Source organism: Psittacula echo (assembly GCF_963264785.1).
Source record: "Psittacula echo genome assembly, chromosome: 5".
NCBI classification, from domain to species: Eukaryota; Metazoa; Chordata; class Aves; order Psittaciformes; family Psittacidae; genus Psittacula; species Psittacula echo.
In genome coordinates this window covers 70657172-70684782 of record NC_137739.1, presented here as the reverse complement: position 1 = coordinate 70684782, position 27611 = coordinate 70657172, and the positions used below count along the sequence as shown (strand labels likewise).

The 27611-nt window shown below is 42.8% G+C and overlaps 1 protein-coding gene across 1 annotated transcript in view; it reads left to right on the top strand.

Moving 5' to 3' along the window:
* The window catches only part of SYNE2 (spectrin repeat containing nuclear envelope protein 2), a gene marked incomplete at both ends in the record, with an annotated part of 167744 nt that overhangs the window by 122110 nt on the left and 18023 nt on the right, over positions 1-27611 (top strand). The window contains 11 exon segments of the mRNA XM_080618232.1: positions 1339-1518; positions 2141-2269; positions 4212-4366; positions 4688-4829; positions 6779-6873; positions 8840-9074; positions 10574-10768; positions 11496-11621; positions 13481-13636; positions 17322-17480; positions 18497-18663. Of these exon segments, the coding sequence (XP_080474358.1) occupies positions 1339-1518; positions 2141-2269; positions 4212-4366; positions 4688-4829; positions 6779-6873; positions 8840-9074; positions 10574-10768; positions 11496-11621; positions 13481-13636; positions 17322-17480; positions 18497-18663 (1739 nt within the window).

The following is a 27611-nucleotide window of genomic DNA, read 5'->3' as shown; positions in this document are numbered from 1 at the left end:
GAAATATACTAATCCTGTTTCAGGACAGAGCAATGATTAATCATGCTTTATTCACCTCTAGCCGCATGTTTGAAGGAGTCCAAAGTTACCCCATTGTGCTTGTGGCCAATTAAGAAACTTCACATTATGAGAAAGAGAATTAATATATTTCTTCCTATGTCAGAAACAACTGACAGCAGCAAAGTTTAGACCAAAATATTTTCACTTTCTTCTAATCTATTAATGGCTGTGACATAAATTTATCAGTATGTCAGCAAAAAGGCATCACATTTTCTGGAAATTTTTGGGAAGAGTTTTGCACCTGCTAAGCAAGGCATAACCACTGGAGTGCCATTAACATTGTAGATCCTGTCCTGATATGTGTGAGTAGGATACATAGAATTTATTGTGGGTTTTTTTAAAGTGGCAAGTTAGAAGAATGGAGATCAGTGATATGGCATATGATTATGTGCAGCATTACAACACTGTATTTTAATATCTCTAATCTTTTCCTGTGGTGTATATTAGGAAAAATTACAGGTTTATAGAACTCTGTCACCACAATAAATAAAAATAAATGCAGAGAGAGAGTAAGAAATCAAAATGGGTTATTTACTAAGTGGCTGGAGTGACAGTTCACTGCATGATCCATTCCAAAGACAGGGGTTGGGAACCAAGGGCCATCTTGCTTTTTAGGGAAACATGTCTGTTCTTTGCTATCAATCAGAAGTCTTTGTTCAATACTCACAGAAAAGACAATATACAGTAGCAAATTCCAGGGCGTTTCATGGCTAAAAGTAAACTGCAGTTGTCCAGGTTAAAAAAAAAAAAAATAAAGTACATTGAACAAGTATAACATGACTTATCTTTGTTCTTGTGCTGTCTTTAGGGTTTAAATTTATAGCATCATTTCTGTAGTAAAGGGGAATAAATAAAACCAAATCCATAGTCCTCCATCACTAAGGGATCCAAAGTACTGATGTGTTTGTAACATATAGCATTTCTCATCTGCAGCATGGGCCAGTTTATCCATCTGCTAGTGTATATTCATTCTATAGAGAATAATATTCTGATTTCTCTCCCTAATCTCCTATGTAGTAGTAGCATCCCACTGCCTGAAGTCCCTGGTGTTCACTGAACTTTGAACTGTGCCTTTTCTAATACTAGAGTCAATGGATGCACTTCCAATTATCCTCGCAGTAAAAGACTGAAACTTTCACCATAGCCAAATTTGGCTCCCAGAGGAGATCAACAAAAAGAGCTCGGTTTCAGAAAAAAAAGATACTAAATGAAATTGGGATATGACTGATGATCTGATTCATTTGCTGACTTTTTTCTTCTTTCCCCTTCTCTCATCAGAATTTACAGCAGGACCTTCTAAACATAACAGTGTGCCGTGACCAGATTTCTTTGATGGCTGGTAGGATAAAACAGCAGGCTGGAGTAGCTGTACAAGCCTTTCTGTTGGAGAAGATGGAACCACTCCAGAGACCATTCTATTTGGAAAAGATGGTACAGAGGAAGTTACATGAATTTGAGGTATTTTTTTGAATATTAAATCAGCTACCATTCATTCCTCATAAAAATGTGCTGCTTTGATGTTCTAAGAGATGTGGAGCATAATTTTTACAAGAAAGAAAAAACTTTCCCAGTGCTCTTCTCCCTTACCCAAAGAAACCAACCTAGGGAATAAAAAAGTTGAATTCCAGCCCTAGTTATTTCCCCTGACAGTGTGCATGCAAGCTACACAGCCTTGGCTGTAGGCACATGGGAACATGCCCTGTGTGTAGCTCAAAGGAAACTCATTTTCACAAGTTTCTTCCCTCTGTTAAGTTTTGTCTTTCCAATTTCACAAAAAATCAAACATCCCAAAGCTACAAAAAGGTATCACAGGTGCCCTTATTCCTTCCAGATAGAGATGAATCTCTCAGGATTTAGAAACTCAGTTTCTTGTCCTCTGCTTTGGCTTAGATTTTTGTCTTATCCAGTGCAAAAAGAAAAAGTTCAGTGAGTGACTTATAAATACAGTGGAATTTGGATTTGACGTCTTTTTGGTTTCCTGACTGTTCTGCTTATTTCACCTTTTTTTATACTGTGTATTAAATTTTTGTATACTGTGTATTAAATAATAATTAACATAAATATGCAATATTTACCCTAGTTCAATCTTCTACAACTGGAGGATTTCAACAACGACCTTGAAACACTGGAGAGTAATGTCAATAATTGCATAGATGCCTTTGATAGTCTCTGTCTAGCAAGAGGAACAGACAACTCAGAGTTGCTCATGGTATGTTCGGATTGCCAAGTACAAAAAGATAGTACTCAGGATTTTAGAGTCTATAGGATATCAACTCTTGCCTACTTCAAGAAACTTTTAGTGTCCCAAGCATTATAGTTACTGCATTTCCATCAGAGTAACTATAATCTCATCCAAAACACAAAAAGCAATAATATAAGTTCATAAAAAGTCTAGATATGCATTGCAGGCCAAACACCTGCATGGAGGTGAGGAAAATCACATAGATTTGAGGTTGATGGAAGATCCTTTTCCCCAGATTTGGTGTGGAGCTAACCTGTTGCCCTGAATTTCACACAGTATCACAGTATGTTAGAGATTGGAAGGGACCTCAAAAGATCATCTAGTCCAATCCCCCTGCCAGAGCAGGAACACCTAGATAAGGTTACATAGGAATGTGTCCAGGCGGGTTTTGAATGTCTCCAGAGAAGGAGACTCCACAACCCCCCTGGGCAGCCTGTTCCAGTGTTCCGTCACCCTCACTGAGAAGAAGTTTCTTCTCAAGTTTAAGTGGAACCTCTTGTGTTCCAGTTTGTACCCATTACCCCTTGTCCTATCATTGTTTGCCACTGAGAAGAGCCTGGCTCCATCCTCATGACACTCCCCCTTTATATATTTATATACACTAATAAGGTCCCCCCGCAGTCTCCTCTTCTCCAAACTATAGAGACCCAGCTCCCTCAGCCTTTCCTCGTAAGGGAGATGCTCCACTCCCTTAATCATCTTAGTTGCCCTGCGCTGGACTCTCTCCAGCAGGTCCCTGTCCTTCTTGAACTGAGAGGCCCAGAACTGGACACAATATTCCAGATGTGGTCTCACCAGGGCAGAGTAGAGGGGAAGGAGGACCTCTCTCGACCTACTGACCACCCCCGTTCTAATACACCCCAGGATGCCATTGGCCTTCTTGGCCACAAGGGCACAGTGTTGGCTCATGGTCATCCTGCCATCCACTAGGACCCCCAGGTCCCTCTCCCCTACACTACTCTCTAACAGGTCGTTCCCCAACCTATATTGGAACCTGGGGTTGTTCCTGCCCAGATGCAGGACTCTACACTTTCCCTTGTTATATTTCATCAAGTTTCTCCCTGCCCAACTCTCCAGCCTGTCCAGGTCCCGCTGGATGGCAGCACAGCCTTCTGGCGTGTCAGCCACTCCTCCCAGCTTAGTGTCATCTAAATCATAAAATCAGTCATAGAATCATAGACTGGTTTGGGTTGGAAGGAACCTTAAAGATCATCTAATTCCATCCCCCTGCCATGGGCAGGGACACCTTCCCCTAAACCAGATTGCTCAAAGCCCCTTCCAACCTGGCCTTCAACACTGCTAGGGATGGGCAGCCACAGCTTCTCTGGGCAACCTGTGCCAGTGCCTCACCACCCTCACTGTAAAGAATTTCTTCCTAATATCTCATCCAAGTCTTTCTTCTTTCAGTTTAAAGCTATTCCTTCTTGTCCGGTCACTACATGCCCTTGCAAAAAAGGTCTCACCAGCTTTCTTGTAGGCCCCTATAATTACTGGAAGGCTGCTCTAAGGTCTCCTCAGAGCCTTTTCTTCTCCAGGCTGCAGAATCCCAACTGTCTCAGCCTGTCTCCACAGGAGAGGTGCTCCAGCCCTCTGATCATCTTCATGGCCTCTTCTGGTCTCATTCTTACAGCTCCAATTCCTTCTTATGTTGGGGGCCCCAACCTATGGGTACCAGCACTTGAGAATCTGTTCAGTACTGTTGGAAAAGTGGACATTGTGTAAGGGAATTGAGAATTTTCTGTTTCCTATAGCTGAAGTTAGACAGAAATGGTTTGGGGGTTGGGTGAGCATTTTGGATGCATAACATTCAGGTGCTTCCTACAGAAGAGAATAGGCTTCTGTATTTCTTTGCAATGCACGAAACGCAGTATTTTTTGCAATTAATTTGGCTTTTTTTTTTCACTTCCAGAGTCACACACTGAAGCTTGCTGCACTTTCTCCAAGCATAGAGAGTCTGAATGAAGCAAGCATTAGGTTGCCACTCAGTGACTTCACCCTGAAGAAAATGCAGAGCCTGATTCGGCAGTGGAGTCAGAAAACAGCAGCTGCTCTGGAATACTGCAGGTCCGAAACACAAACACAAAATCACCACTAACCATTTCTGTGAGAATAATCATAACCAAATTAAAGCATGGGAAGTCTTGCAATGTGTTCTCAACTTTCTCAGGAGCTTTCCAAGCTGAACTCTTGCCCTTTCAGTAGCTATCTGTATTCCAAATCCCCTGGAGCAAAAATCTGGATGTTCATAGGTGAAGAAGATAGCAAAGTGCCAAGCAAAACCCTACCATGTTATTATTACCAACTGCCATGTTAGACCATATACAAGCATAGGCAGAAAAACAACCACCAACCCAATAGTTTCTGATTAGTTCCGTTGTTTTACAGCATGGAAACTCAAAATGATGAAAAGAAGTTCTTTCAGAAATGTGAAAACTGGATGAAGTTCCTAGAAAAAATGAAAGAGACCTTAAAAACAAATATTCCAGTAAGGTTTGAAGAACTGCAAGAGCAACAAAGAGTGTATGAGGTAAAGCTAACTCCAAAAGTAGAAGCATCTTCTTGGGGGGAAATCACTAAAAATGCTACACCTTTTGAAATTAGACTTGGGCAGAGTTTTACAGAGCATTTCACTCTTGAAATATGGCCTTGTACTTATTGAGAGGAAAACTTTGAAATGTGAAAGTCATTTTTCAAAATGGATAGCTCCTTTTTTTTTTGCAGCAATTAGACCTTTAGGAGTGCATCCTCAAGTGCTGTGTCATGGAAGTCCTAGGTTTCTCCAACCCTGAGGTTGCTTGCCTGTGTGCCTGTCCCAGAGCACTGAAGCCTGTGGCAACTAGCCAGGCAGTTTGTTGGCAATCTGGCAGGAACCTTAACAGTTTCCTACACCTGGGTCGGAGCAATCCCAGGCACAGCTACACGTTGAGCAGAGAAGAGATTCAGAGCAGCCCTGCAGAGAAGGACTTGGGGGTGCTTGTCGATAAGAAAATGAACATGAGCCGGCTTCAGTGTGCGCTCGCAGCCTAGAAAGCCAACCGTATCCTGGGCTGCATCAAGAGGAGCGTGACCAGCAGGTCGAAGGAGGTGATCCTGCCCCTCTACTCTGCTCTCGTGAGACCTCACTTGGAGTATTGTGTGCAGTTCTGGTGTCCTCAACATAAAAAGGACATGGAACTGTTGGAACAAGTCCAGAGGAGGGCCACGAGGATGATCAGGGGGCTGGAGCACCTCCCGTATGAAGACAGGCTGAGAAAGTTGGGGTTGTTCAGCCTGGAGAAGAGGCAGCTGCGTGGAGACCTCATAGCAGCCTTCCAGTATCTGAAGGGGGCCTACAAGGATGCTGGGGATGGACTATTCGTCAGGGACTGTAGTGACAGGACAAGGGGTAACGGGTTCAAACTTAAACAGGGGAAGTTTAGATTGGATATAAGGAAGAAATTCTTTACTGAGAGGGTGGTGAGGCACTGGAATGGGTTGCCCAGGGAGGTTGTGAGTGCTCCATCCTTGGCGGTGCTCAAGGCCAGGTTAGATGAGGCCTTGGGTGACATGGTTTAGTGTGAGGTGTCCCTGCCCATGGCAGAGGGGTTGGAACTGGATGATCTTAAGGTCCTTTCCAACCCTAACTATTCTATGATTCTGGAAGAACTGCATTTAAACCAAAATGTTTTCACAGCATATTTCCATTTTGACCAGTGACAACTGGTCAAAACAACAAGATTTTGGTGGAAGTCTGTTTCTCTGGCATTTTCCTAAACACTTGTTAGTGTTTCACGCATGTATGATACTATCCATGCAGAGGAGAAGGTACATTGTATGCTAGTGGTAGCATGTGGATGCAATTCTAAGCAAAGTGTCTGTCTATAGACTTTGTCCTACTAGTGGGAGGGTGGGAAAGCAACCAAAATACAGAAAATAAAGTAAAACCAAGTGGTAAATGGTAAACATCATGAACAGTTAGGGTGAGCTTTGTGCTGAAGCAGTGGAGCATAGCTTGACAAAGTGCTGTCACTAATTCCATGGGGTGTTAAGTGATGTTAGGTGATACTCATTAGGGTCTACAGAAAGTTATTTTTCTCACTTTTACTTAGACTCTCCTAGATCAATTCCATCATTGATTTCTAGAATAAACTTATGCTTGTTGTGATAAAGGGTAAATTCACACTTATAGGTAGCTTTTTTAATACCTTTTCTATGGATTTCTGTCTAGATTGCATTTCTCCTGAATGCATCCAGTAAACTTTAGGCATCAGATTACTTACGCAGCTCGTGGTGGGTTCTGCTATTGCATATGTGCCAATTCCTCCTGCTATCCAGAAATTGTGGGATCTTTTAGGATGCATTTGATGCTAGCTCTTGAAAATAATAGAGCTTTCAGCATTTAAAATTAAATAAAAGCTGTGCTTCTAGAGGAGCAGAACCAGCTTTCACAGCGAAAGTTGTTCAAATAGATAAAACTTGTTTTTATGGTATTTTCAGATGCTGCAAACTGAGATTTCCATAAGTCAGCAGACATTTAATTCTATCCTAGCAAAAGTTCTACTCTCCTTGGAATCTGGAGAAGCACCGCGAAGGTAATCTATCAGTTTTTCTCCCTAAGATTGTAATTTAGTGAATATGCTCTCTTCCGTGGACATATTGAATCTTTGCTCTTATGAAGACATAAACCCAAATTCTTGAGTTGGTTCACTCTTTAAATAACTTCGTGGCATATTTTGCACAAATGTGAAGAGATGCAAAGGAAAAGAAATGCTGGTGCCCTGGCCAGACTGCATTTTGGATCATAACTGGATGTTCTGCCTAACAAAAATAATTACTTCTGAACAGGAGGATTCCTTGTCTACTGCTACCCTGCAGTTTTTGAAACTATAGTGGTTGAGAAGCTACTTTCTTACAGAGCATAATGAAAATGCTGCATATGAAGGATCCTTTCTGTCTTTCTAGACTTCTACTTTTTAAAGTGCAGAGGTCTGAGATTATCCACGTTGCCCCTGGCACACATGATAGGGCATTGAGTCACCAGCACACAATCCAAAACATATGGTAACTGAACCTGGTTTTCATCAGTATGATCTTATACTTTTCTCTCAATCAATGTAGAGTGAGAAGCAGCAAGTAATGATTGTGAGCAGAGGTTCAACTGCCTTAGGCGTTTCTGCTGTGAACACATTACCTCTCTCTGCCAGAGCTTGCTGCTTCCAGAGATGTGGCAGGACATTGTGTGTGCTCCCCTTGACCACTTCAGTACAAAAACCATAGCTTAGCTTAAAGCTGCTAGGGAAGTAAGACTAAACTAAGCAAAGCTGCTGGATTTTTGCATGGAAGCTAGCTTCACAAACATAGATGTTTGTGTAAGAACTGTTCTGGGTGCCAGGGCCTCCTGCAGAGGGGCAGGATTAATAGATGGGAGTTGTCTTAATCACTCCAGCTAGACCTGCTGGATCTATATACTGGGCTGCATCAAAAGAAGCGTGACCAGGAGGTCAAAGGAGAGGTTAGTCTTCCCCTCTGCTCTGCTCTCGTGAGACCTCACTTGGATCATTGTGTGCAGTTCTGACGTCCTCAACATAAAAAGAACAAGTTGGAGCAAGTCCAGAGGAGAGCCACGAGGATGATCAGGGGGCTGGAGCACCTCCCGTATGAAGACAGGCTGAGAAAGTTGGGGCTGTTCAGCCTGGAGAAGAGAAGGCTGTGAGGAGACCTCATAGCAGCCTTCCAGTATCTGAAGGGGGCCTACAGGGATGCCAGAGATGAACTCTTCATCAGGATCTGTAGCAATAGGACAAGGGGTAATGGGTTTAAATTTAAACGGGGGAAATTCAGGTTAGATATAAGGAAGAAGTTCTTTACTATGAGGATGGTGAGGCACTGGCACAGGTTGCCTAAAGAAGTGGTGAATGTTCCATCACTGTCAGTGTTCAAGGCCGGGCTGGACAGAGCCTTGGGCGACATGGTCTAGTGTGAGGTGTTCCTGCCCATGGCAGGGCGATTGGCGCTAAATGATCTTAAGGTCCTTTCCAACCCCAACCATTCTATGATTCAATGATCTAACCATGTTGTAGAAGAAGCCAGAAACCAGCTTGAATGGGTTCAATAACAACACAGAGCCCTTTCACTTTGCAGTCAGGTCCCGCTGCTGTAGGATACAGTGATGGTTGAACTCCTGCTTACTGCTTCGTAAAAGCAGAGATCAATTTTGCAGCATAATCACAGACCTTGTCTTACTTGCATTGACCTTCTTGTTCTTCAGAGAAGTGTTTAGTGCTTATTGTTTCTGTGATTGCTGTGCTATGTATGTTGCTGTACTGCAACAGCAGGAATGCCTTGCATTATCTGTTGTTGTATCATATAAAAAGTTTTTTGGATTGCATAAAAGATGAAATACAGAGAGCAGGGATGAACTTGGGGTTGCATAGAGCTTTTTGCATAGTTGAGCATCATGACTGGAATACAATGTTGCAAACGGAAATCCATCACAATTACTGTAAAATGCAGGCTTGACATCAAAATATGTTAACACTCAGCATTTGTCATTTACAGAACAGAGTTTATTTCCAAGCTCACATTGCTGAAAGAACAGTGGCAGAATGTCATCCGGATGGTTCAGCAAAGGAAGATGGACATTGATGGACGCATGAACCAGTGGCAGCTCTTCAGGAGTTCCCTGCAGAGTCTCAGCAGACTTCTTGATGATACAAACAGCTTCCTTGTAGCTGTGAAGAGTCAGGACTGCTGTAGCCTTTACCAGCTTAGAATTCTAATTTATGATTGCAAGGTACTGTATTTATCTCTCATAAATCTAAAACCTGTGGGTTTTTCTCAGACTGAAACAACTTCTGTCCAGTAAGGTAAAAAAAAAAAAAATTGCATGCTTTATGGGGAAAACCAATTGCTGACACTTTATCTTAAAGCTGAGCACAGATGAGAAAACAATGACATTATGAAAGACTCATTATACCAGGAAACCCCCTGGTCATTTAGTAGCCTTGTATGCTTTAAAAATGTTACTGGTATGAACATGGAAATGCAGGGTGCTAGGGAAATTAGGGAGAAACCCTGGTAAACAGATACCCTCTAGGTATGTGTGGATCTTATTGACATGGCTGCTGAATGCAGGCCTTGCAGGTCGCCTGAAGGAAGCAGAAACATGCGTGGCAGGATGGGCTATATGGGTCCTGTGTGTGCAGGGATAGGCAGGAGGAGCCAGGAGCACAGAATAAAGCACTTGGAAGGGGGTCTGTCCTTGGAGCCACCACTCCAGGATGCACAGACCTAGGCAGCAGTTCTTCAGAGCATTTGAGTTCTGCATTTCACGTGCAGTGAGAAAAAAAAACAAAACAAACAAACAAACAAAACAAAACAACAAAAAAAAAAAAAAAAAAAAAAAAAAAAAAAACAGAAAAAAAAACCCCAACATTCTCCTTTTTTTTGTATTTTTGGGTTTCCATTTGATTATGCACCTTTTTGTTTTATAGGAAAGTAAAAACAAGCAGTGAACTTAATGGTTGCTTAAAGCAATCTAAAACCCTTAAAACATATATATTCCTGAATACTACTGGTATTTAGTCCGAGATTTACTGTGTTCCCACATCCCTTAACGTTGATGGGTTAGCACATTACCAGCATTCCATTTGGTGCTTGTCATATTTATTTCATCTGTATTTTTGCCTGCTGTGGGAAGATGATTTTCAGTAGATTTTACAAGTTAGTGTTCATGGTTTTCCTTCCTGAGAAAAGCCATAAAAGTCTTCTCCCTCCTAGTCCAAATTGGCCTTCCCTCCTGGTGTTGTTTTGCAGAAAGAAACAATTATTATATCTGCTTGTGTTATAGACCAATTTGTGTTTCAGGCAAAGTATTAATGATGGCTTACTTCACTTGGAACATGTCATGGTTAACAGACCTGTTATCTCTGAAAAAATTGTGTTAGTTGTTGATGCTAGAGCTAATAGCAGAACTTAAACTGGTTTGTTACTCTGAATAACTCATACAACTGAATTTCCATCTTTTGTAATTGCTGCAGTTTCACTTTATAGATTCAGCCTGTGAAAAGCTATTGTCGAGTTTTATAAATAAGATCAAAAAGAATCTTGTTTTTTCTGAAATTAAAAAAGCAGATAGAAAATGATCTATTCATTACTGTTTCATGAATGTGAACAAATAGTGCCTTGAAACTCCCTTTGTGTGTCTTCACATGTTCCCAAGTGAAATGCCAGGAGTGTGCTTCTAAAGCTTGCTAAGAAAAGCTTAGAAACTTTTTTATTTCTCTTTTAAAGGCTAAGGCAGTGATTCTTCAGAGGTGGCAAGCCATGTACTCCCTAACCGTTGATGTTGGGGAGAAGTTGCGCACTGTCTCTGATCCAGAGACCAGCACTCTTCTCCAGGAGGAGCTCAGCCAGTTACAGCAGAGTTGGGGGAGCACCCAGACGCTGCTGCAGGAGAAGATAATGCAGCTCAGCAGCACCATACAGGTACATGATGCCCTCGCCAGGGAGGAGCAGCACCTGCTTCTCTGGCGTTGGGTCTCAAGAGATGCCCTGCCCCACTGTCCTCAGGGCTGAGCTCTCTAGCAACAAGGCAAATGCTGAACTGCTGCTTACAGCAGGGGGGCTCTGAGGGAAGTGCCTGTCATATGCCATTAGGGCTTGTGGCAAACTGGTCCCCTGATTCTCCAAAGGAAATGGGTTGGCATCCATTTTTTGTAGCAATGGATGTACGTGCTCTGATTATTCTCATGAACCCTGTGGCCTGGAGCGCTTTCCTGTTTTGGGATGTGAAGCCTGAGCTAAAATTCAGCTTAGAGGGTTTTGATACTCCTGTTGTTGCATCTCTAAAAATAAGGGTAGCCATTTCCTTAGAGCAGTGAATTTTCTTTCATGGCTAGCAACACACATGCTGTCATCAATACTATCCCAAAACTAAAGACTATGCTTAACACCTGTCGGGTTGGAGAAAACAAGATGGGCAAAAATGCTTTGTAAGGCAAACCTTAGATACAAGAGAGGTTTCAAGTTCTGTAAATCCATGAGTCAAATTCTTGTGGGTGGTATGTATTGAAAAGAAAATGCAAATAACCAGAGTTCATGATTGTTTACTTAAGTGGGTTGAAGAGGCTATTTTGCAACATATCCATGTGGTTCAGTATGTCATACTGAAGTATCTTCACCTTTTATAACTTCCTTGGGTCTCCTTGAACAGTTTTGGGACTGCTGTGAAAAGCAAACGAAGGAATTAGAATGCAGGCTGCAAGAGCTAAAAGAGAAAGTAAAAGATCCGCTTCCTATTGAACATGAAGAACTCTACAAAGCCAAGGAACACATGAAGGTATCAAACTGCCTTATTGTATTTAAATAGATGTAGTCTTTGCAGGACACCTGATCCCTGTAAAATCAGTTTTCTCTCTTACGTGTCTTCAGTGACAGTGCATTTCTCTCCTTTGTACTGTCCTGACTGCTGCTGCTAAGAATAGTAGTGTTTGGATTTTATTTTTCCTGCTTCTGCTCGCTTTCCAAAGTCTTAATTTATAAAATAAGCAGTTCCTTTAACAAAAGGAAAAAAACCTCCTGGTCTCAGCTCAATTGGCTGCTGTCCTAGTGGCTGAATCTCCCTTTTTGTTTTCAGTCCATTTTGGACAGGGAGCTCCTCAAGCGAGAGACTTTGTATGTCTGCAGAACACCGTGCACACCTGTGGGATCTGACAGTAATTAAAGAGAAGGAAAATTAAGAGTAATGGAGTGGCAGAAACCTTGACAGCCCATAGTGCACCCTGAAAATTAAATGGCAAGGAAAGTAATTCCGAGAGGTAGGAGGCGTTTTGTCTGGACTGGTCAATCTTTCATCATCCTTTTATGAAGTGATGAATTGTTGACCTATGTAGTGGGAACAAATAAGCTTATTAACGAGCCAAGGCTTTGAACTCATTATCAGCTGTCTGAAATCTTCTTTGTGAGTTCTGGCAGCCTTTCCCACAGCAGCAGTCTTGCTGTAGCCCTGAATTATTTGTGAGATGGCAGCACACAGATCCTGCCCCTGACTTTAGTAAGAGAAATTTAGCTGCAGAGGCGTCAGGATCAGACAGTGCCACTGCAGTTACTGCTCTTGGGTGTCACAGTGTAATGAAAAAAAAGGACAAAAACGGCATGGGGAGGACCTCTCCCTGCATTTCACTCTTTTATGTAATAAAGCTGTTTTTCTCTATAAGGCTGGACCTTATACAAGGCTTATACAAAGTCCTGTGAAATTCCATTGTTAGTTCAATTAATGCAGGGATTCAACCCTTGTCAAGAGATATAAATGCATATTTGCACATCCATAGGGAGTAATTTGTTGTGAGCTCCAGTAAATTTTAGTCTCAGGTTGTGGGGTTTTTTTTTATCTTCACTGTTGAAGCAGATCAGTGTTCTTTTATGATTTAGGTAAGTGGCAGGCTCAAAAGACCTCTGAAAATGATCACGGGGCTTGGACCCAGCACACTTCTGATACAAACACTTGTCATTTTTGCCCTCTAAAATGAGACAAGTCGGATCCTCTGTAGGAGCTGGAGCCAGTGGCACTTCCCAGCAACTGCTTTGCAACAAAAGTACATGTTGTGTATTAGTACATGGTGGGTAGAGTACTGTGTTTCCCAGCTGTGTGCGGTGGTGTCTCTGCTTTTTAGGTGACAATTTTAACACTGATAGGAAGGTGCATAAGCTTGTTATAAAGGGAAAGGAGAGCCAGAGGAACAACGGAGAAAAGAGACTGTGTTTCTGTGAATGAGCAGTTCAAAATCTCCACAATCTGATAGAAGGGTCTGTTAAATCACTAATTAGAGAAGGGAACCAATTTTACTTCATTTAAATGAATAAGCTGAAATTGGGGAAAAAAATGCAGGTGAAAGCAACTTGGCCTAAATAATAAAAAAAAGAAGTGGGTGCATTCCTTCTGGGATATGACACCCCAAATGCTGCCCTGGAGCACAGGGGGCTGCAGGGATCATGCAGCAGGGGCTGCCACACATCTCAACAGCTCTGCCCTGGACTCCCGGGGGCTCGGAGCCAGCCCTCAACCCACCGGAGAGCCTGCATGGGCTGTGCACATTCCCATCCTCTCCTCCCCCACGGGCCGGGCAGAGGATTAATGAGCAGGTTTGGAAACCAGAGGAGCTTAGTGCCAAGGCTTGTTCTGGGTGCGTTTCCATGCAGGAGCTGGAGCAGTCGCTGGCAGACTGGGCCCACAGTACGAAGGAGGTGCAAGCCCGGACGGTGCAGCTGACGGACTGCGTCCTCACCGAGGATGCGTCGGTGCTCAAGGAGCACGTTGACCATCTGCACAGGCAGTGGGGAGAGCTCTGCTTGCGGGTAAGGCTTCCGCCTCTTCTGGGATCTTGTAGTGGGACGTTCACAGGGCCTGGCAGCAAAGGGGCAGCGGGTTAGCAGGCGGGATTTCTGTCGGTCTGGGCTCATTTCTGCAGTCTCGGATGGGAACGCGGTTTCTCCTGGTGCTGCTGACCAGGGCTGAAGTTTGCCCTTGTTTCCTGGACCTAGACTGCTGAGATTTATTCTTTGCAAACCCTTTGTAACTAGTGAATGCCCGAAGTGCACAGAGCTCTGATGCAGCTGTTTACCAAAATAGGTGGCTTTGTTCTGGGCTGCCAAAGGAAGGGAGAGAGGGAGGGGCGAGGGAGAAATACAGGAATTGCCTGAGGGTGTGAGGCAGGGAAAGGAAGGGGGAGGTCATGCAATCTGATGTTAAAAAAATGCCAGGAGAGCTGATAAAGAAAACTTCAGTGTGTTTAAATACTGGCTCCTTGAGTGTAAACACATTAAGACCTAACTTGTCTTTTCTGTAGCAGTACAGTACTGCGAAACGTTTGCATTCTTTGTGGCTTGTTGCTATATTACACTTAATTTAGTGCTGTATGTAAAATTGCTGGGGAGCATTTACCAGCAAAGTCACATGAACTTGATTCAGTACGTATATTATGCAGTTTGAATGTCTGCTTACTTTGCTCTCTTAACAGGATTGGAAGAAGTAAAATACTTGGGGGTCTTAAGTTAGGCTGGATGCCTCTACATGCCAGCAAGCCAGACTCTTGCTTCTTTTACTCACAAGTCAATAGCTTTTATTTTACACTTTGCAAAGAAGTATTTATGTGAGTTAGCATTTCGTGCCTAACCCTTAATTGGCCAAAGGTAAAGCAGTCTTGGTGGGAATATTGCCAGAGTAATGAACAGCTCTGCTTATTTCAAAACCTTTGGTGTGATGAAAATAGTTATTTGGGTTAGGTGCTTGGATTCTGTTTTGCGTTGCAGTGGGAAAGAAAAATTAATATATTTGGCTTAAACTGGGCTTTGCCTTTATCTACAGCCAGCTTTTTCTATGTTAACTGTTTCTGAACTCTGAAAATAATTCCAGAGACACCTTCCTCCTCCTGAGATAGACCATTTTTTTTAAATCAAAATGCTGAACCATTTTCTTGATGGAAATCTGTGGTTGAGCCTATAAGTGAGAAAACTTTATTGGTTTTTTGGTCAACTGCTGATGCTGTTTCAACTGTTGTGAGCAGCTCTGAAGATTAAGCTATCTTTTGCATGTGCCCCACTACACTCAACCCAAGTAATAATTTCCTGTAGTAATTTAAAGTTCTGATTTTATTCAAAATTTCCATTTTAATTTCCTGAGGGAACAACATTTAGTTTGGTCTGACTTGGAGACAAGAAAAGGGTGACATTAATGTGACTGTGTTAGGCGCACAGAAGTCTGTAGTGGGAGGAGTCTCTTCCATGCTGGAGTGAAGGCATATGTTGAAATGTTTACACAGTCTTGATGGGCCTCCCTGCTCAGCCTGCGCCGATGCTCAACGCTAGACACGAGGATATGAAAGCAGACTTGATGGGTTGTGCTGCTAGCATGACTGCTTTGTTTTGGCTAACAAAATAGAGGAGTCAGGATGTACTGTGTGAAGAAAAATCTGCAGTATAGATGCAGAGAGGTGAAAGCTGTTTAGAGTGAACCGCTCTGCATCTGTTACAGCCACGACAGCAGGGCAGCCACATGCCTGTGCCAGACTGGGCAGGGACACATGTACACTTAGTGAGCATATGCGCTCAAGTGATTAGTATTTATATAGCTGCCCTTGCAAGGTACATGTAGGTCAAAGATTTAACTACGTATATCAGCAAGTACCCTGTCCTAAGGAAACTAGGATATAGGTTGCACCTGACCTTGACAGTATTTTAGCCTCCCTTGGAAATGCTTAGATTGCTCCTGTATCATGCTACAGGTACAAAATGGAGCTGGTACCAGAGCACCTTGTCCAAGGAGAAGGTGCTCAAAGCAGTGGCTTGAAGGGGTCGTGTTCCTAGAAGCTTGTCTGGGATATTTTTCCTGGCTTACCCCCAGTCTGTACTTCTTAGCCAGCTAAAAGGTGCTTCTTGCTCTCAAAATCCTGCCTTGTCCGTGCTTAGCAGGCAAAAATTGAGTCAGGATTGTTTCAGGATTGTAACAATGGTTTTGCTGACTTGCATAGTGTCTTATTCCACTGAACAAGTTAACTTGTGTCAGCACATGGGAGATTGGGGGTTGGAACTAAATGATCTTAAGGTCTTTTCCAGCCCTAACTATTCTTTGATTCTATGGGATGCTGCAAGTGATAGAAGAAGGATGAAGGATTTACCCTTCATACCTCTGAGGCTGAAGGAATGAGGGAGCATCCCAGAGCAGAGGCCTTCTTAGGGAGGCTTTTTGAGGTCCCTGGCGTCTCCAGGAGACTTCTTCCCATTCAGAACTTTAAAGATGGTCTCCCTGTGTCCCAAGACAGTGCTTTCAGCTCATCTCTTTGCTTAGATCAGCATTAAAGATTCAGAAATCACTTTCATTCCCCATTCCCTGCTTAAAAAAAGTCAAAATTTAAAGGACAAAAGCAATATATTGGGAGATCACTTGGTGCCTCATGTTTTGATCCTGGTATTATGTGGAGCTGTTCTTGCTTCCACACTTAAACTTGACCCAGAGGTACAAAATAGTGTTAGAGATTAGCCTAGCAGAATCACTAATGGAATTTTGAGGAGTCACATGTTGTATGGGGTGCACATGAGATGTGAAGAGGGAGTGTTTCTTGCCTTTGGGTGATATTTAGAGTGGCGATTTATGGCCAAGGCAAGCAAAATGCTCAGTCTTCACACAGAGTTCTTTGTCAAGGGTAAAGGATTAGTTGTTTGTCTTGTTTTATTTTAGTAGAACTTCAACCATTTTTTGCTTCCTTTGTCCCATAAATCTTAGTACAGGAATCCATCAAAGCAGGTAAATGAATAAAAATGTATTCTTTAAGACCCCTAGGCAAAAACAAGTACTGTTAGCTAGTAGAAGAGTGACCCTGCTTCTTTCTGAGATGTTGGAGCAGTGATACTAGCTTTGATGGTTCAGGCAGCATCAGACCTTAATTTCTCTGTCTAGACAATTTGTTTATCCATCTTGGCAAATGTAATTTTGAGGGGAAAAAAAATCCATAGTTCTCAATAAAAAGGATAGGTTTTTGATGCTGATTTTTTGGAAGCTCTCCAAGAACTGGTGAGCAAATGGAAAGAAAAGAGGGAGGTTTTTATATAGACAAAATAATTGCAGTCAGTACTTACAAAGTTTTTCTTACAGTTGCAGAAAAATAAGAACTTACCTAGCTGTTATTTTTCTTGTGTTATAAATGAGACCATACTAACCAATATGTAGTAGTTCTTTGTTTGGCATTTTCAGGTTTTCACTGAGGAATATTTAAATTATTATATAAGCTCATTATTTATAAAGCTGTCACTCAGTTTAATTCTTCTGAGGGAGAGAATCTGGCTAGTCAATGTTTTGCCCTGCTGTCCGAAATAAGATGTAGTAACAATCTGCTTGCTGGCTTTGAAAAGAAAGCTAGAGATATTTGATAACTGCTTTTGCAAAATGGAATATTATCAATGCAGACTAGAAATTAGAAGGCTCGTAATTGCTGGTTCCTTCCTGAAAAAGGTGTTGCCAGCAGTTGATGTGTGTTTTTATCCATAGGTGTCTCTGCGTAAGCAGGAGATCGAGGACAAGCTCAATGCCTGGATTGTGTTCAATGAAAAGAATAAGGAGCTGTGTGCCTGGCTGGTACAAATGGAAAGCAAAGTATTGCAGACTGCAGATGTTAGCATTGAAGACATGATAGACAAATTGCAGAAGGTAAGTAGTAATGCCACTTTTCTTCTATTGCAGTCTGATAGCTCATTATAAAGACACCATTCCTCATTTCTTCCTTGCCTCTCAAAAGCAATACATGATAAAAAACCAGTATGTACAGGCTTTTATGAGAAGATGAGCTTTTCTAGGATCAGCTCTTACCTTCTTCTTGATGTTCAGACTTGGAGCATAATGCAGAACGGAAATGTTGCCTGACTGCATTTAGGCATGGAGTGTGAGGTGTGTGAGCGTGGTGGAGGGGGTCTGGGTTGTTGGGTGCCAGATGTACATACAGCGCTGCTCAGAGCTTTCCCTGCTGGTGCTGAGCTGTGTCCTGGGAGCCTCTCACTGTTCTCAGCACCTCCACCCTTGTCAGCAATTACAAAACTAGTAGTCAGAGGGCAAAGAAAAGATGGAAGGATGGGGTAGGTGTTACGCCAGACAAACAAGAAGTTACCACAACCAAAAAGAAAGCCTAAATCTCCCCCTTCTCCTTGGTAGCCAGTGCAGTTAGTGCTTTTTAATACTTTTGTATTAGCTTGATTTTAAACAGAACCATTATTTTGTTGCAGTGTTCCTCCCCATGGCTTAAATGTCTCTATATCTAATCCCAGGTCTCCTCTGGATAATACCAGCAAAATAAAGCCATCATTGGCTTGAATTTGGGTTCTTTTGAGGTAGCTTGATTGAAAAATTATGTTAAATCAGGAAAGCAGACACAAAATTAGAACATTAAACTGCTATTTTTAGGAGTACTTGCTCCTGGCACTTGCAAGTCTTTAAGCTGCTTATGTTTTTCATAGTGGCTTTGTTGTGAGAGTGCTTTTCCATTGAGGTTTGATTTTGTTTTAGTTTGTTTTAAGTGAAAAGAGTTCTACATGCTAATATAGAAACCTCAGCCATGGCAAGCCAAACCTGACCTCAAATCGCACACATGGGAAAAGAAACTGATAGTTTGGTTTGGTTTTGTTGCTTCATTTTGCCTAGGAATTAATCAATGTTTGTGTGTATTTTATCAGGATTACATGGAAGAAATAAACCTGTTCAGTGAAAATAAGCTTCATTTGAAACAAATGGGCGATGAGCTTATGAAGGCTAGCAACAAGAGCCGAGTTGCAGAAATAAATGATAAACTCAACAAAATCAATGATCGCTGGCAGCATCTCTTTGATGTCATTGGAGCACGGTAAGAAAAGCATTTTCAGTGTTTTGTATGAGATAAGTTAGAGGCCAGTGCACTTGACCATCAGAAACAGATTGACATGACTTCTCAGTTCTGTTGAAATTTATTGAGAGTCAAATTACACTGAAGTTAATGTTTTTTTGTTACGACTTGTTGCTGTGTTATGACACCAAATGTCTTAATTTATCTAATGGTTAGAGGGCAAAGCGTTAAGAACTCATATGTAATACAATTTTAATGGTAACTGCATAAAAAGAAGAGTCAAAGTGATTTCTTTGTTGCATGTGTTGGAATTGCAGCTTAATTTTAAGGCAGTGTGGTAAGAGTTCATTGTGGCTCTTAGGAAAGTCTCCTGTTTTAAGACAAGCCTGTATTTCACCCTATGTCTGAATGCAGAGAAATTTGAGATAGACTCCTGGCCTACCTCTATAGTCAGCCATATTTATATATTGATAATGTTCCTTTCTTACATTCAAAAGTGTATGAAATTTCATTTAATATTAGTGCTATTTGTTTACTCAGTCTCTTTCCTAAAAGCAACTGGAAGACCATGCCATGAGTTTGTTTTTCAAATTCAGGATTTTCTGCATGATCATGAAATGGAAAATACTGTCAGTTGAAATTAAAACAAAAAACAGCATTGTCTAAGCAATAACCTCTTTTTAAAGGATTTAACATTTTTATTATAATTGACAGAACTAAGAACATCATGATCATTTTAGTATTAGCCTTGGTGAGATGATGCCATTTCACTGTTATGTCTGGGGTTTTATCACAGCTTGAGAGGAGGATGCTGGATCCCATGGCCTGTCTGGGTTTATTAGTAAGCCAGAAATAGTAAGGTTAACATCAAGTTAGTGTTGGTTTAAACTTCTCTCTGAAGGTTTTGCTTTGCCTGTAACCACCCTCTCTGAACCCTCAGACACTCTCTTGCTTAGTTAGCTTTTGGGACAGATAAGGCGAGTGGTTGTGCTGTGACAGTGTACTGCTGAGTGTGCTGGATCTTAATCAAGAATGAGATCTGAATGAAGAGTGACACATGAGCTGTGAATAGTTAAGCACAGAAGCTGTCTTCTTAAGATCTAACACTTAGCATATAGTCTTGCAACAGTTGTCTCTAGGTGTCTTTGTGTTTGATATGACGTAGGAAAGAAAGCCTCTCTTTTATAACAGCAGTTTTTCTGTTCTGGTATTAGGGTAACATGTCACTTTTCAAGCACTTTTATGATCATGTTCTGCTGTGTGTTGGTTTTGAATTGTAGCAATTTTAAAATGCAGATCAAAATGCGCCATTTTAAAATTGAGGTAAACATGACACATTTCTAGTAATCTTTAGGAAAATGTGCTAAGGGACTGATAGAATATTTAAAGAGAGATCTGTCAGTCTTACTCAAGTAGTCTGTGGCAGCAGAGCACTTGTTTGTCTACCTGGGATGTCTTAATCTTTACCTTCAGACAAGTGTATGGTGGTGCTTTGAGGTACATTAATGCGGATTTGCCTAGAGCATCAACACAGCTCCCAGTATTGGATATATAAATGGATGTTGCAGCTCTTGGAGAGTTGTTGTGATGCTTTATGCTTGTTCCCATGTTCTTAATCCCAAAAAAGGTCTGGAACATGCCAGTTTCTACTTGTGATTTCCACCAACTTTGTGCTCAGGGCCAGAGTAATGAACTTGAAAGGACTTGACAAATTATGGTTTGAAGCAGCTCCCTCAGTGGTCCTAGGTTATCAGGCAGCGCATTGGCTCTGCTGGTCCTCTTGGATTTAATACTCATGGAGGTTCAGCACTTTGCAGCATGAGTGTAGCACATCTCCTTCCTCACCTAATCCATCTTGCTTGGGCTTGGCTTGCAGATCAACTGTTCTCAGCTCCTCAGTCATCACTTATTTTCGGGCTGGACACTCACAATAGAATCTGTGTATGGTCCTTAAGGTTTATTTTGCCTTGTTTACAACCTTCCAACCTTTTGTTTCAAAATCCCTGCTTTAGTGGTGGTTTGAAGGAATTAAATTAGGCTTCAGTTGACTGGAATTTACACCTCAGTCACAGGTATGCTTTGGGGTACTTGGGAGGATCATCTTCCTGTGCTTTTGGGTAGCCTTTCTTAAGTTCAAATACTGGGGAGGAGGCAGCAGTTCTACCGATCACTGGTGTGCCATAAGTTGAGCCTCTTGTGGGAGCAGAGCAGAGCAAAGGAGCCTTGGGCTGGAGGCAAGATGAGCTGTGAGCATGGATTGTAATGTCCCATGCTGACAAACTGTCTCCTTTTTCAATTTGCTTTTGCAAAAAAATTAAAAAAAAAAAATTGTAGTTAAGTTGTGTTGAAAAAGCTCATGAAAATAGAGTGGTGGCAGAATATAATGTTGGTCCTATTGCATGAGGCGTCACAGTCCAGACAGCCTCACACCATCTCAAAAATCCAGTCACCAGTTCCATACAGTGGATAGAATGGGTGGGCTTCAGGGAGCTCAGAGCTTGTGGGACATGGTACAGGGGCTGTGAAACCACTGCTGTCTGGCAGAAGAGAAATTGCAGCATTGCACAACTGCTGCTGTAGAGGCATACTGGGCACTGCTTCATTTCTTGGGGAGGATGAAAGAGATGGAGAAGATGCTTCAGGGCAGGACTACCAGAGGGCTGTGGAAGCTTTGAGGCAACTGAGGTGGGAGAATGCTGCCTGGAGAGAAATGATTGATTTTGACTGTGACAGGGAGGCAATCTTGTCTTGGTCCTGAAGAAGCTACTTGTAGAAACTTATTTTCACAGCACCTCCATGTGCTGTGAAATGAGAAGGTGGGAGGAGTATAAAATAATTTGTATCCATAATGGAGTCTAAATGAGATTTATAGCTAATATCAATTCTGTGGTTTCTGATGTCTCCATGACCGACCCGGAAACCTTGACTAACATTTTATCTTCTCTATAGCGCAGTGTATGGCTGTATGATAACAAACGTGAAACCAAACCATTCTTGAGCCAATGTATCAATACAGAGCATTCCTCCAGTTTATTTCACCTTTTTAAACCAATAAATGTCCTGGGACAGATGGACAGATTAGATGAGCTCTCCATTTAGTTCCTGAAGTGATTCTCATAGTTCATGGTGACAAGTTCAGATTTGCCATATGGTGGCACTTGCAGGACTTAACACTTCCAGTATATGCCTGTGCTTGGCTTGTGTGGTGACAGAAGCTTTGCTGCATGTGCTGCAGCCAGAGGGTGGCTTGGTGCAAACTTGAAAGTCTCAAAATGTTAATTCTCATTGGGATAAAGTAACCATCAAGACATTGGCATGCCTGGAAAAGAGAACAAATGAATTTCTGCTCAGCTTGCAAGATACTCTTACCAGCGGAGACTTCTTATGAAGTCTCTGTTGACAGAGCAGGAATGCAAACATACTAACAGGCAGAAAGGGAGCATTGGGCTATATGTAAGAATGGACACAGCAAACCTCTTTTGTTCTCTTGTCACCAACCTCGTAGCAGCACTCTGTCAGAAGAAACTGCTGCACGCTTGGTATGCACTTGGGTGAAGGCCTGAAACGGTAGGAGAAGGAGTGCACATGCTACATGGAGGTGGTAGACAGCCAAAACCCTTTGAATAGGATTTACATTCCCAGCCATGAAGTAATGGGCAAGAATTGCTGAGGAACTGTGGTGTGCATGGCCGTGTTCCTCAATGTGCTTCCCTGGCCCATTCACCACTGATACCAGCTTCCCAGCCTCATGGGGAAGTGTTTGCCTTCTGTGTTGATGTTTGCATAGTGCCTGCTGGCAGGCTGGAGGAACATCCATGTGTTATGGGAGGACGTGTGCACTGCCTGGCGTAGTGCAGTGTGCTGGGATTTTGCTTGAGCCTTCATGAAAGCTACCAGCTTCATCAGGGGCTTCCTCCAGCAGAGTTGGGTCTGCAATATTGTCTTTACAGTAACACATGTTGCATTTCTGTACCTCAAGGCATCTGTCAGCTCTTCCCACTGCTGCTAAGCTGTGGATGGGGGATGCCATTTCTCAGCTGTTCTGGCTGTGGGAACTCTCTGATGGGTTTTCTTTACCTGGTGGGTCTGGTCCATGTTTTCAGCCTTGTAGAGAAAGGCACATTTTGTGTGTACATAGCAGGAATGGGTTCAAATGACCCATGAATGTGAGCGTGAAAACACAGGGGAGCCAGCAAGGCCAAATGTGCCTGCTCGTTCTGTTAAATGTTAATCCTCAGCAACTAGTGTTTAGAAGCTGCCAGCCGTCGTTGCAGTATCCAGGAATCTTAAATTGCCACAACCAAAGTCAGCCGCTTCCTTCCCACTTGGGAGATTCGTGGTGTTTTCAGCTGTTTTCCTGCATACCCTAGCTGAAATTCCCGAACAGCCTGAAACTGCAGGTTGCAGTAAAATGGTATGGAATTGAAGTTCCCCAGTGACACCACTTTGAGCTGTGCAAGGGCTCCATGGAGGTTTTATCTATATAGCTATTCCTCTGTGCCTACCCATTCTCCGTGCAGTGTACTGCAGCTGGGCTGCCACTCCAGCAGCAGCTGGCTTCAGCTTGGTAGGCACAGAGAGCAAGCAAGTTCACAGTGCCTCTTGGCTGGTCTTTCTATTTATTTTCCACCACATTGCTTATTACCCTTTGGCAGGGCAAACACTCAGGCACCACGTGCTGGTGTGTTGTCTTACCCTGCTGCAGCTCACAGTCAGTTCAAAGGTCTTTTGAATTGCTGCAGATCAGTATTGTATGGCAAGGGAAGCAAAGTATGCTGCAGGGAGGCACCCAGGTGAACGTTAACAGCCATGTTCAGCAGAGTTGTGCTGGTTTGTGTCAGTACCACTGTAAAAATCTCATCCTTGTATTTATTTTGGTAAAAAAAAAAAAAAAAAAATCTGGACAGTTGAAGTCTCACTTGCAAAGTGCTTGATTTCTTTCAGTGTTCTCCAGGCTCCCTGTCCTTTAGGGATTATGCTTCTCTTCAGTGCAAAACCTGTGACAGAATTCATTATCTTATTAGGCAGGATGGTTGGGCTTATTTTGGTTATGCAATGTGTGCCGAGGTGTGCCAGGAGCAGGGCAAGCTGGCTGTGCAAGGGCAGTCCTTGTCTCCTGCATGCTTCCACCATTCCCAGTGCCTGCCTGTCAAGCTGCAGGCGTTATTTCACCATTTTCGAGATTTACCATTTTGAATGTGTTTTTGAACCTCCCCAGGCCATAATCAGGTTAAACTGCCAAGTGACTGGGCATGATTTACCTGTGCAAATGTCTCAAGCTCTCTCAGTGGTGTGCAGGGTCTTCCCAGGCACTTTTTGTCTTGCCATGTATTGAATGAGTGATTGGCAAGCCAGTACAGGTCTGTGGAAAATTACCCGAATACTGAAAAACCTTTGCATTTTTGGTGGGATTATCATAGCTTCTTTATTTTTTCCCTGATACTGCCTGGGTGGGGAGTGACTTTTAATCCAAGGTTCTCTGACTTCCGCCTTTTTTTCCCACCCCATGGTCTCTGGCAGTCATAACACAAATCATGACATCGTGTTTTTCACAAATGAATGATGACATAAATGAAGATTAGGGGTTATTTTGTCCTCCAGTATAACAAGCTACTTGCACTGGAGGCCTTCTGCCTACACTGGAAGGTTAAAGAGAGGACAGGTTAGTGTGTGGGAGATTTAATTCATGCTTAAATACCTGGAATACAGTGGTAAAGGCGTGAGAGCAAAGCGCAGGGGAAGTAAGGATATATCTATGTGCGTGGTGCCTGTGTGTGGATATACATTTTCTCGTGGTGTTTTGGGCTCGCTTCAAATTGACTCTGCTGCAAATCATCCGGGTCCGAGGCTCCAGTCCCTCTCTCGCACAAGAATGAGGACCACATCTACCTTTTTCAGTGCCGAAGCCTCCAGCGTGCAACCTTTTTGTCGCCAGCTGCAGGCAGCCGCTCAGCTGCGTTTCCTCCTGTGCTAATTCTCTTGTGTCAGAATAAAGCTCTCGTGGCTTTGTTCTGAGAAGGGATGCGGCCATTTGCCAGGTAAAATACCAACCCAAAATGCAGGGGTTAAAACTGGGGAGAGCTAGTGTCTCCCCACCTCGGGGGTCGGGGAGGAGGATGACGGGCGAGCCTCCCCCCCGACACGCGATGCTAAAGCGATGAATAAATAGGGCATCTGTGGAGGAGGGGTTTCCTCTTCCATGCCTGCCGTGGTCGCACAGACGGTTGGTCCCCCTTGCAGCTTGGGATTTGCAAGCTGAGGAATGGTTTTCTCTTGCAAACCGTAAGTGCCATGTTGGTAGGCGGCTGCGGGTGCGGTCGCGGTGGGCTTAGTTGGAGCAGGCATTGCTGGCGCAGCGGGTCTGGCCTTGGCAGCAGGGGGGGAGGGCACCGATGCGCCAGTGGCTCCCTGCGATTCGCCTTGGACAAGTGGATGAGCGGGAGATGCGGCATGTTAGCAGGAAGAATCGTGCTCAGACTTCTCGCTTAAAATCAGCTGTGTTTAGGGGCTTTGCACCCACGGCAGTGGAGGGCTGCGACAACCTTTTGGGCTCCCTGGCAGGGTAACATGAGAAAAGCCTCCTCCGGCACTGCTGCTTTTTGCTCTGCTTACTGTACTAACACAGCCCACAAACACTGGGGCTTCCTGTCATTGTACTGGGGCCTCGTGCTGTACAAAGAAACAGCCTTGCATTTTATATGAAGGCCCAAAATTTGCCTTTGACATCACCTCTCCAGATCAGGTCTTTTGTCCCTCATATGGTTAAGCTCACCCGGCAGCTTACTAAACAAAGGTTTCCTGGTCTGTGCATCTCATTTGCTTCATGGGATGGTAAACAATCCTATCAGCTGGCAGGGCAAGTTCAGCTCCTCTGCGGTTAAAAAAAAAATGTATGTGGTATCTTCTTCTGAAGACATTTATGCTTGTGAAGGGGAGTTTGGAATATATGTCAGGATGTTTTTCATCAGGCGCTAAAATTTAAATGTTACTTTTTACCTTATTTGAGCTTCCCTGTGCCTTTGAATGCAGCATTTTGACAACTAATGCAATGCAATTGCCAGGCATTTTGCAATTCTTTCTTTGTGTGAATACATTTCAGTGAACCTTGGAAGTGCCTTCTACTCCTATATACTTCCTGAGTAGTTCCTACAAAATATTCTGTGTATTTGTGGGGCTGTGCAGTGATTCAGCCTGAAGCAGCTTAACGCATTTCTCTTGTAACCCAATGCTGACAACTTCATGGAGGGTATTAAGATTCAAATCCAATCTTGAGTCAGGTCAGTTAGTCCTTCTGTTCACTTTTGCAGCCAGCTTTTAGTTATAATCTACTAATTTTGTTCTTTTTCTGCCATTTATATTTTGGTGTAAAGATTAAGACATTTAGAAACTGGCTTTTTTTTTGCTTATTCCAGGCATCTTATGCATGTGTCCAAACACTGTTTTGAATCAGGATATCTTTTAAGCTGGGCCCATTGCGAAGTACAACAGATGTTTGAGTTTGTTGAGGTTTTTAGATTTGTGGTGATATTTGTTAAGAGTTTTTCAGTTGTTTTTTTGTTTGGTTTTCTGGTTGTTTTTTGTTGTGGGGTTGGTTTTTTTTTCTTCTGGGGGCATGTTGGATGGTGGGTTCTCATTGGGAAGTCAACGGTAAGTGGGTAGTCCTTTATTCAATAATAAGTCAGTTTTGCCTGTTTGACCAAGTAACTTGAGAATAAGACTGTAGAGGAAGAATTCAAACAACAATGGTGGCAGCCTCTTCAACTTCTGGGTAACTGGGAGGAGCTGTTTCCTTGAGCTGCTGCACTTGAACTTTTATTTCTCTTGATTCAGTATGTGTTGGGTGATTTTTTACCTGGACGTGGGGGGAGCTTTTTCCCCCAGGCTTGGAGGCTTGCAGTGTGCCCCCCCTCCAAAGCTCCCAGGAGACCTGTCTTTCTGAACAAATAGTCCCTTCAGGATGTATCTTAGATGAGCTGATGAGGTTTCTTTCATGCAAAGAGCAGATAATTTGCAAGAATGCTGACAGTGTGCAAAATGCAGCTGAGAATGGTTGTTGGGAAATACTTTTGTGATTGTAATTAGTGTGTTTTCCGTTTTTCTTTGAGCTGTAGCCAGACAACTTGCAGTTTCCTGTGACTTCTGTTGCTTCAGTGTAGAACCCTACCCCCTTACCTTGGGCTCTTTGCTGACTGCAGCAAGAGCAGATCAGCCAGTGTGAGCTTCTGGACATGGCTGCCTTCCTATCAACACACTGCACTAGTGTGAACTTCTGTTAGGGTTTTATTCTTCTCTGGCTGCTTAGCTCGTTTGAGATTAATGATTTAGAACACTGAGGGTGGTTAAATGACTGACAGTTAAATGTACTGACAAATGGCATATTCTATCCAGAATATGTAACAGATTAAATTACTAAATTACAAAGGGTGTCTGTAATGGCGATTGCTAGAAAGTAAATACAAGGTTGCAATACCAACAGTGTTGCTGTCTTTGATACTGTTGCTTCTAGTAACACTAGTAGATAAAGCCCAACCTGTTTATGTATCAGTAACTTGGATTTTAGAGTGATGCCTAAGCGAAAATAATACTCTTGGGGATTCTTTTGGTGCAAACCCCCCACTTGGGTTCTAAAACTCTTGCTTTTTAATTTATTCCATGTGCTGTCAGTCATAGAGAAATTTATTTATAATCTAATATTGCTTTGTTTTTCTTCCTTTGCTACTTTCACCTACCTGTTATCCAATATGCAGACTGAAGGAAGATATCTTGCAACCCCTGAGTTTTTTTGTAATGCGGCTTTATGATGGCAAAGAAGTGGATACAGAGAAGGGAGTACAGACGGGGAAGCAGGGATGATACTAAGCACAGTAAACTGTTGTCTCAGTAGGTCAGCTGTGGCATCAGATGGTCCCAACACGTTCATCTCTTGCAGTTCACCAGAGAGACATATCCAAAGCACTAGTGAGGAATGT